At 36.4% G+C, this 10,913-nt stretch overlaps 3 protein-coding genes across 4 annotated transcripts in view; 1 reads left to right on the plus strand and 2 right to left on the minus strand.

The window, feature by feature from the left end:
• The window catches only part of Tsp97E (Tetraspanin 97E), a 119,577-nt gene extending 118,142 nt beyond the window's left edge, over positions 1-1,435 (plus strand). For both annotated transcript variants that reach the window (XM_076209362.1, XM_076209364.1), the window contains one exon: positions 66-1,435. The gene's annotated coding sequence lies outside the window, so the exon portion shown is untranslated. The remainder of the gene's footprint in view (positions 1-65) is intronic.
• The window catches only part of LOC143039394 (facilitated trehalose transporter Tret1-like), a 66,417-nt gene extending 61,828 nt beyond the window's left edge, over positions 1-4,589 (minus strand). Inside the window, exon 1 of the mRNA XM_076209360.1 lies at positions 4,562-4,589. The gene's annotated coding sequence lies outside the window, so the exon portion shown is untranslated. The remainder of the gene's footprint in view (positions 1-4,561) is intronic.
• Positions 4,590-5,067: 478 nt separating this feature from the next.
• LOC143039280 (uncharacterized) lies at positions 5,068-6,315 on the minus strand. Its single transcript, XM_076209152.1, has 4 exons — positions 6,188-6,315; positions 5,499-6,051; positions 5,268-5,330; positions 5,068-5,103 (listed from the first exon to the last, which is right to left on the minus strand). Exons 1-4 carry the CDS (start codon positions 6,313-6,315, stop codon positions 5,068-5,070), a joined length of 780 nt encoding a protein of 259 aa, XP_076065267.1.
• Between the last annotated feature and the right edge of the window lie 4,598 nt (positions 6,316-10,913).

The following is a 10,913-nucleotide window of genomic DNA, read 5'->3' on the forward strand; positions in this document are numbered from 1 at the left end:
TTGAACTACACTCCCATCCATCCTCCTGGCCCACATATACTTATGGTTATCTTTCGTCTTCACAGAACCTCTCAACATCAGATTCCAACGTATGACAAATCGAACCTGGGAAAAATTACTTGAAGACCCCACTACCCCAGAATATCTGAAAGGAAGAGAACAAGAAAGAGCACAATCCAATGCATCGTGGTCAAAAAGGTTATCAAGAGCCCAGACAGTATACATTGCATCAGACCACAGTGTTTAAGTAAACTGCATTGAAAAAACCTAGCCAGCTTAGTTACTCCCGTTGAACACACAATGGTTGCCATCTCCCTCTTTTCATTATACACGACCATCAGTCTGTGGCCCTCTCCCTGACTTATTTTACTCTTTCCTAGTATAAAAAAAAAAGAATTCCTCTACCAGTAGAAATATATTCTGACACAGACGAATGATGTGTAGTTCTGGTGCGTAGTAGGGGCACACCAAAGAAGTCCCTAAAGTACTGATTGCATGTCACTGTGCATCTAGTCTCCAAGTACTTCCTAGTCAGTTTTGCTCAGAACTTAAAAAATAAGGCACCCAAAGCCAGAGGAAGCAAAGAGAAAAAACAAGATAAGATAAAACACAGACCTGCTTACATGCGTAAAAGGATCGATGATAAAATACACCTATGTGTCATTTTTTTTTTACTTGTTTTATGCCAACGCTTGATCGAGTTCCATCATTACCTTCCAGTATTCTAAAACCTCGTCCAGACGAACATCATACATTGTCTGGAGACTTATCGCCTTTGTCTGGCGAGGACAGATAGGCAGCGTTCATGTTTGCGAAGGCGATGAGTCCGTCACTGAACAAACTTCTCGCTTGTGTGCAGACACCACATGCTCGTGTGGACGATATTTTAAGTCACAGTGTTTCCCAACCCCGGGGTAAATTACCCCAGCGGGGTAATGGACCCATATTTTTTGGGTAATGGATGTTCTGTGCGAGAAGAATTTATTACACAAGGCTGGTCTAGACACTTTTTGGATCTCTCGTTTGAAGGATATACCAAGACTAGCCTCTCGAGCAGTACAAATTCTCATAGGATTTTCTACCACTTATCTCTGCGAGCAAGCTTTCTCTACTGTCCTTGGAATGAAGACCAAGAAACGTAACAGACTTAACGTGTCATCTGACGCCCGTGTAGCCCTTTCTGTAACCCAACCCAGAATGGAAAAAATTGCACAGGGAATGCAAGCTCAACCCTCACACTGAAAAACCAGAGCAAACATAAAGTGATCACTGAATAATATGTATTAATATTGTTGCATTGAATATTCTATATTTATGATGTTGATATACATAAAAGTGGACTGAATAATACATGATCACTGAATGATATGTATTAATATTGTTGTATTGAATATTCTGCATTTATGATGTTGATATACATAAAAGTGGACGAGTTTGCATTTGTGTTGTATCCTTAAATATAAACAGCCAATAGCGGGTTATATAGCCATGCAGTTCATCAGGTGACAGAAAACAAAAACAAAAAACATCCGAAATTGAATTTTGGGGTAATCATTTCGAAAAGGTTAGGAAACACTATTTTAAGATGATCGACGTAATAGTGAAATAAAAAAGGTGCCGAATCCTTTTTGAAATGTACTTTTCTTTTGAAAGGTACTCACTTATTTATGTTTTTATGTCTATCTGAAATCCTGTACACTAAGGTATCACATTTCACATACCAATTTTTTTTCTCAGCACCCTATGTTAAGAAATTATGTTCTAAAGAATTCTGAGGGTATATTAGAGTTCAATATAATACTAATGACCCACTTTCGGAGAAGAATAAGCAAAAGTAAAAGTGATCCTCTTCAGCAGATGTGAATTACAGAGTGGAGAACAACAAGTATTTATACAGAAGTAGTGAGGTAAGCAGGAAGGGACGGTGGCTCAGGTCCCGTGTCCGGCGTTGCCAAGGAAGTTATACAATCTGGTGACCATTGGCCATAGGAAATATTATAAGTTACCTTTTTTAGATTGCAATGATGTATATTGGGGACAAACGGGTAGAGACCTCACCACTAGGATCAAAGAGCACAAGAACTCTGTTAAATATGTACAGGAAAATTCCGCCGTATTTCAGCATGTCGTCAACAAAAACCATCAAATAAATTGGGACGACGCTGAAATAATTTACAAACTAAATGCAGTTTCAGAAGAAAAATAATAGAATCCTCTTTAATTAATAATTTTCCAAATTATAATATTTCCTGTGGCCAATGGTCACCAGATTGTATAACTTCCTTGGTAATAAATAAAATGCTACCTTCTACATTAGCAGTGGACAAAATCCACCAATGTCCACGCAACGCCGGACACGTGACCTGAGCCCCCGTCCCTTCCTGCTTACCTCACTACTTCTGTATAAATACTTGTTGTTCTCCACTCTGTAATTCACATCTGCTGAAGAGGATCACAGTTAGTGATCGAAATATACGGATCTCTTTACTTTTGCTTATTCTTCTCCGAAAGTGGGTCATTAGTATTATTTTACCAATGTGCTACGACATTACTTTGTTGAGAGTTCAGTATGTTATTAGGAATCACATTGGCTTACTAATGTCTCCTGAGAGCCAACTTGAACATTCATATGTAGTTATGGACATCATGAACCGCTGTTTTAATTCCGTATTTGTAGACAAAACACTTGAGTGGTCTTATCTTATGATAAGGAAAACAAAAACTTGGGCATTTTTGTAAAGGTTGTCATCAACAGCACTGATATAAACACATATACTGTAAACTCACGATAGGACAAAATAATCTTTTAAACTGAGATAAATCTAATCCGAGATGGTTTAACCCTTGTAACTATCTCTGAAATTGATCTAACCATTTAATAGGGAAGGGGAGAATCCTACGGCTGAATGAAATTACCTCGCATCACCTAGAAGAAGCATGAAAGTGTACCGTCGATAAGGAATTAAACGAACAGGCAACGTTGGAAATCACCATGATTCTGCTTTTTTGCACGTACCATGAATACTCACCTCAGATTGGCGAGAAACACTCCAAATCTTAAGATCTGGTCAGTTCTCGTGCAGTTGAAAAAAAAGTATATATATATATATATATGCAAAGAAATCTTAAAAAACACACGTGATAAACTATTTTTGCTGAAACCACCGGTGGTTTCTGCATGTACATATATACATATATATATATATATATATATATATATATATATATATATATGCAATAAAAACACTAGGAGCGTGTGTTCACAAATGCGTAAATAACCACTAGGAAAAAGTAAACTAACGAAGCAGAGCGCTTTCGTGTAATTACATCTTCAGATGTAATTATACGAAAGAGCTCTGTTTTGTTAGTTTACTTTTTCCTAGTGGCTACTTACGTATATGTATACACACACACACACACACACACACACACACACACACACACATATATATATATATACATGTACATACATATATATGTATATATATATATATATATATATATATATATATATATATATTGCAAAAATAATCACAATAACGCGTGACGAAAAGATATTACAGAAACCACAGGGAAATTAAAGTCGGAATACTGGACGTTTTCGTCTATTTCGTCTATCGTACTCTGAGGATGTCGTAATAGACGAAAACGTTCAGTATTCCGGCTTTAATTTCCCTGTGGTTTCCGTAATATATATATATGTATATGTATAGATATATGTGTATATATATGTGTGTGTGTGTGTGTGTGTATGTGCGTATATATATATGAATATATATAAATATATATACATATATATACATATATATGTATATATATGAATATATACAAATATACATATATTATATGTATATATATATACACACATATATATATACATATATATACATATACTGTATATATGTATATATATATATAGATATATATGTATATGTATATTATATATATACATATATATATATATATACATATATATACATATATATATATATATACATATACATGTACATACATATATATGTATATATATATATATATATATATAATATTATATATATATTTATATATGTATTTATACATATACGTACACACACACACACACACACACATATCTATATATATATATACATATATATATATATATATACATATATATATATATATATATATACATATATATGTATATATATATACATATGTATATATACATATATATATATATATAAATATATATATATCTATCTAAATGTATATATATATATATATATATATATATTTATATATATTTATATATATTACACACAAATGATGAAAAATGTGAAGGAGTCGTGGAGCGTAGGAGTTACAAGGAGAGAGAGAAAGAAAGAAAGAGAGAGAGAGAGAGAGAGAGAGAGAGAGAGAGAGAGAGAGAGAGAGAGAGAGAGAGAGAGAGAGAGAGAGAGAGAGAGAGAGAGAGAGAGAGAGAGAGAGAGAGAGAGAGAGAGAGAGAGAGAGAGAGAGAGAGAGAGAAAAGAGAGAGAGAGAAAAGAGAGAGAGAACAAAGAAAAGCTTTATACACTACGGAATTTGGTTCAATTCTTTTCACTAGTTTGTTCGGAACTGAAAACCCAACATACATGTCTCTCCTTGACTTGGTAAATTCTCCACTCATTATCGCTTACTCATTTGTGATAAAGGCAATTGTAATGAAGATAAAGTTGAAACTCATTGATAAAATGATAGAAATCCGTTCCTGGTGCTACCAGATTGCACAGGAGTATAATTGAAGTTGTATCTAAAGTCTTGGACCCATTTACACACAAGGGTATCTCCGAGATATATAAAATCTGCCCTTAACTCCTTTCAATGAATTGATTGTCACATAGATTTTTTAGGACAAACAAAGTCGTTTTCTGTCAGCGAGAACAGTATTCTTAATCGAACTTAATACTTAAAGAGGAAAATCGGAATACCCTTTGTGAATTTGAATTAAAAAAACATACAAAAGTGGGTTATCTAAAATGAATAATATTGCACGGCATTTTTCGGAACATAAGTCTTGAAAGGTACTTAATGTTTTAGAAATAATCAAGTGTTTTGACCCACGAACACAAGCATGGGCTTCTTTAAAGTATACAAAATTCTGTGACATTATAAGATGTGTGGTTTTATTTAGATAGTGTTTTGCAACGGAAGCAGAGACTAATTGTCAAGATTTGTGAGAGAAAATTGACTAAATTAATTAGATAGTATCGAATTTATAGCATTGCTGGTCTCTTGATACATACCCCTGGTATAGCAATAGGTTTGACATTTCTTTTAAGGATGTCCTTGATAATGCGTTCCTCGGTCTTATACGAAGTTAACATCTGAGACTTGCAATATAAATTTATTTTGTTACTAGGCGGGATGATCTGTAAGGTGTTGTTTTTCTTGTTATACCACTTGTTTATAGTGCGTTTGACCACACTGGAAACGACATGGTGTGGGTATCCATTATCTATAAACATTTGGGATACCCGGTCTATTTCTCTATGGACGTTTTTCCACTCGCTGCAGTGGGACAGCGCTCTCCTGACGAAAGCCGCGATAGTAGTCTCTTTAAATCGGTCAGGCCATTCGCTTTGACCTTTCAAACAATGGCCAACGTTAGTGGATTTGACATAGACCGAAGTAGAAATTGTGTCCTCGACTTTTAGGAGGACATCCAAAAAGGGAAGGGCACCATCTGTACTCTTTTTCATGGTGAAGTGTAGGCCAGATTTCTCTTCGAATGTTTGACGTAAGACCTGCAGCTCGGACTCACTGTTTTCACAAATGAATGTGTCGTCAATGTACCGACAATACGTGCTAGGCCTCTGGATGTAACCGAAGACTTGTTCCTCGACAGTACCCATAAAGAAGTTTGCGAAGAGAACTCCCAATACAGATCCCATGGCAACGCCATCTCTTTGGACATGCATTCTTCCTCTTGAGCATCTGAAAGGAGCTTCTTTTGTACAGATTTCAAGCAGGGACTTCAGCGCTGGTTCAGGGATTTTCAACTTTGGGGTAGACACGTCACGATATACTCTGTCCAAAATAAAACTAATGGTTAAATTTATGGGAACATTCGTAAAGAGACTCCACATCGAGCGGGGCAATATGCTTGCTTGAGTCTAAACCTTTTACAAGCTCCAGAAAGCCAGACGAAGAAGCCACGCTGTACCTGTCTGGAACATATGGGGTCAAAAGAGAGGCGAGTCTTTTGGGCAAGGAATACGTGGGGGCGGGAATCTGGCTGATGATAGGACGTAGTGGGTTACCTGGCTTATGGTTTTTAACATTACCATACATGTATCCAAGGTCATATTCTCCACTTAAAAGCGGCAGTATGATATCGTCAGTTGTGTAACTTCGAAACGCTGCCTCAGTGTTGAAATGTCCTTTGCTGATCTTCTGCATAGATTGCCTCTTGAAATACGTCGCCTTGTTCGCAGTATTGAACAAATTAACAATAAAATTATGAGTTGTCATCATGCTATTATACACAACATATATATATATATATATATATATAAATATATATATGTATATATATGTATATATATGTATATATATATATATATATATATATATATATATATATATATGTATATATGTATATATATACATATATATATATATATGTATGTATATATATACATATACATATATATAATATATATATATATACATATATATATATATATATACATACATATTGTATATATACATATGTATATATATATACGCAGTATATATATGTATGTATATATATATATACATATATATATATATATACAGTATGTATGTATATGTGTATATGTATATATATACATACATATATATATATATATATATATACTGTATATGTATATATATATATATAATACATATATATATATATCTGTGTGTGTGTGTGTGTGTGTGTGAAAAACATAGTTGGAGCAAAAAAGACTGGAGACAGGAAACCTATATATTTCGATTACAACATGCAATCCTCTTCAGTAGATACAAAGGATGGAAGAGTGAGTTCTACTTAAGTAGCACCCTTGACTAGAAGAAAGGGAACATTGGGAGAGGTCACTCAATGTACGGGGTCAGGAGTCAAATGTCTTTTGACTAGGCTAGTGATGAAAAGTCCTGAAATTATGCCTGGGGACCATTGTCCCTTCGAAATGCTTATATTGGGTTGATACTCAATTATAGTTGATTCAACCATTTTTCTCCTGAACCCACATCTAGATTTATGAATGAGCTCAGCTTTGTCTCACTCTAAACAATGGTTAAATTGCTTAACATGTTGGAACACCGCTGAGCTTTCTTGTCCATACTTGATGGACCGTTTGTGTTCAGTTCCCTTTTCGAATTCATTTGTTCCTACGACCAAGTTTCTTCCCAAGGACAAATCAAATTTAATTCATTATTACTCCTACATCATTAGTAAAAAAAGTGATAAATGTTTACCAAAGATTGAAAGGAGAACATAGTCAAGGTGTCGTGTGAAGGCTGTGATTTAGTTTACATCGGACAGACTGGTAGCAGACGCCCTCAGACGCCACGCCGCTCTCATCGGTCAAGATCCCACTCCTGTCAATCTTACGCAAGCGCATATTGCCACAGTGCAAAAGTCAGATCCCCTTTGGAAACGTATTATATACTTCCTCACCTCTGGTGATACAACAGACACAGATGATTTTCCTTCAAATACTGACAACTGTACCTTAATAGACGAAGTACTGTATCGCACCATAACACTAAAGAACAAACATGAACCCAACCGCTCAGTGCTTTAGCTTGTTGTCCTTACGGAAATCATTACTGAAGTTCTGAAACTCGTACACGATTCATCCAGCGCTGTCCACCTAGGAAAGAACAAATGCTTGACACAAGCCAGATTACAGTACTTCTGGTTAACCATGAGGAAAGATATACACACCATATTGAAGCTTGTCATTCATGTGCTTTACACAAAGGTCATATTAGCGGTCATGTTCCTATCTTAACTTATCCTACCCTTTGCAAGCCTTTCGACACAGTAGCTATTGACCTTCTTAAGTTACCACTCACCTCCAGCTGAAACCAATGCCACACTGCGTAGACCATTTTTCCCGATTCTGCATTCTTTCACCCTTACCAGACAAGACGGCACAACACGTTGCACAAACGATTGTTGACAAATTCATATGCCACTACACTGCACCCAAAAGGCAGTCTCCTTCATTTTTATGTTCTTAAAATATTCATTTCAGACAACGGAACAGAGTCCAACAATTAGATTATCATAAATATTTGTAAATATTTTAACATCACTATATTCAACACTACTCCTAATCACCCTAGCTCTACGGTTTAGTCGAGAGACAGAACCGCCCAATCCTAAATGTTCTCTGACATCTTGCCTTTGACATACATTCTTCTCGGGATGAACATGTACCAATGATCCAAGTAAAGGATTACAAAGGATTACAAAGCCAACAGAAGACCCTTTGGCCCATGAATAGGTCGGATGAGGAAAAAGATTATTATATTGATAAATAAACAAAAATAGATAAAAATTATAATAATATAAATAACAATAAATAAAATAAATAAATGCATAGGTATATTTAAATAATAAACAAAAACGTAAACAGTAAATAATAATAAATTGACAGATACGTAATAATAAATGAAAATAAAGCAAATAATAAACAAACGAATAATAACAAATACAAATTATATAAAACAAATAACAGTCATTACAACATCTTGCTTAGGTGTTTATCTAAACGAGTCTTAAAGCTTCGAACTGAACTGAATTGCACTGCTTCTGCAGGAATTTTATTCCATTCATTAAATACATGGTTGGCGAGGTTATTTCTACCCGCTTACAAATTAAATCTATTTCCTGACAGTTTGAGACCATTATTTCTTGTCGGATTCTCATTCAGTGTGAAAATTATGTTACTTTTGATGTCAATTCCCTTTAGAATCTTAAAGACCTGCATCAAGTCACCTTTGAGACCTATGTTTTTTTTTATGGAAAACACATTCATATGTTTTAGTCGAATTTCGTATGAATTATTATTGATATTTGGAATCAGTTTTATGGCTCACCGTTGTATTTTTTTTTTCAGACTGTCAATCTCTTTAACCCATTCAACTCGATGACAAGATGTCTTGTCATTTGGTCAAATAAAACAAAAAATCATAAAACATCGCTGCGCTGCGAGCGAAGCGAGGATTGACGTCATATTTTTCTGGTGTTTGATCAAACATTTTGGTGTTTTATGATTTTTTGTTTTATTTGACCAAATGACAAGACATCTTGTCATCGGAGTTTAATGGGTTAATGAGATTAGGTGACCATTCGGAAACAGTATATTCCAAATATGGACACACACACACACACACACACACACACACACACACACACACACACACACACACACACACACACACACACACACACACACACACACACACACACACACACACACACACACACACACACACACACACACACACACACACACACACACACACACACACACACACACACACACACACACACACAAATTAACAGTGCCATCAACAGGTCAATATCAGAGTAACCACATTTTGTTCTCTTTTGGCTCGGACAAAAAGCTCCCATATGATTTCCTTACGTCAGACTTAACCCCCCCCCCCATTTACAATTTCGATGATTATGTCAAAGTAAAAGTACATATTTTCAATACTCTCTTCAAGAGAATTCTCAATACTCTTGCTCTCTCCAAAGACAATATGGCATGGCTTCATAATACACGAGCGAGAGATTACATAGTTGAAATTGGAGACATTGTGCACACCTTCAACCACACACCAACATCAAAACTTTCTCCTAAATTCACAGGACCTTTTCGCGTTATTGGTCTAATACATACATACATATACCAAATGCTTTTTCCCCCTACACGGGGGTAGCCAAAAAAGAAAAAGGCATAGAAACCACTCTCCCCCCATTCCATTTCCTATACATTCCATTCCCCTCCACCCTCCTCCCTCCCTCTTATCTTGGCACCTCCTGGATGACGGGTCATCCCTGCATCCTGTCCACTGCCCTGGGTCAGAAACAATGTCGCAAAACACAGCACATCCACAGCAAGGCCACTTCATAAATTTGGCGACCCCCCTCTCCGTCCCCTCATGCAGAAAAGGAGAAGACGGGGAGAAATCCCTTCGGGCTGCGTCAATTTTTTTTTCTCATACATACTTCCTCAACCCCCATCCCTCACCCACTCCCCCTCATGGATCGTAGCATCATCTATACACAACCCCTCTCCATTCACCCTTATCTTCTGTCCTCTCCCGTCCTTCCTCCACGGACATTCCTCTCTTTTGTAATGCCCCTTTCACCCCATCCATCCATCTCATCCTAGGACGCCCCCTCATATTCACTCCTTCCACCTCTGCCTTCCACACTTCTTTTACTAATCTTTCTTCACTCGTTCTTTCCATGTATCCAAACCATCCTAATACTCTTTCATCAACCCTATCTCCCAGCTCCCTTTCCACCCCTGTTCTCCTCCTCACCTCCTCATTTCTCACTCTATCCAGCCTAGTAACCCCCATCATACTTCTTAGACATTTCATCTCAAACACATTCAAACTCCTTCCCTCTTCCTCTCTCATGTTCCATGTTTCTGCCCCGTACAATACTGTTGGCACAATCACTCCTTCATATAACCTCCTCTTAGCATCCATTCCCAGATGTCTATTTCTCATTACACTTTTTAATCCACTAAGGCATTTACTCGCTTCTCTCAATCTATATTCTACCTCCACCCCGACTCCTCCCTTTCCTGCAACATTCGCACCCAAGTATCTGAAACTATCCACTTCCTCCAGTTTCTCACCCTTAATGCTCACGTCCAGCCTGCTGTCACTCT

Source organism: Oratosquilla oratoria, chromosome 26 (genome assembly GCF_046742065.1).
Source record: "Oratosquilla oratoria isolate Oo_2021 chromosome 26, ASM4674206v1, whole genome shotgun sequence".
Classification (NCBI taxonomy): domain Eukaryota; kingdom Metazoa; phylum Arthropoda; class Malacostraca; order Stomatopoda; family Squillidae; genus Oratosquilla; species Oratosquilla oratoria.

Bases quoted from the DNA above. Each gene is read 5' to 3' on its own strand.
- LOC143039280 (XM_076209152.1), bottom strand. From the start codon at position 6,315: ATGTATGGTAATGTTAAAAACCATAAGCCAGGTAACCCACTACGTCCT. The intron at 5,331-5,498 runs GTATCCCAAATG...ACTTCGTATAAG, and splicing joins TCCATAGAGAAATAGACCGG to ACCGAGGAACGCATTATCAA. The intron at 5,104-5,267 runs GTATGTATCAAG...TATACTTTAAAG, and splicing joins AACCTATTGCTATACCAGGG to AAGCCCATGCTTGTGTTCGT.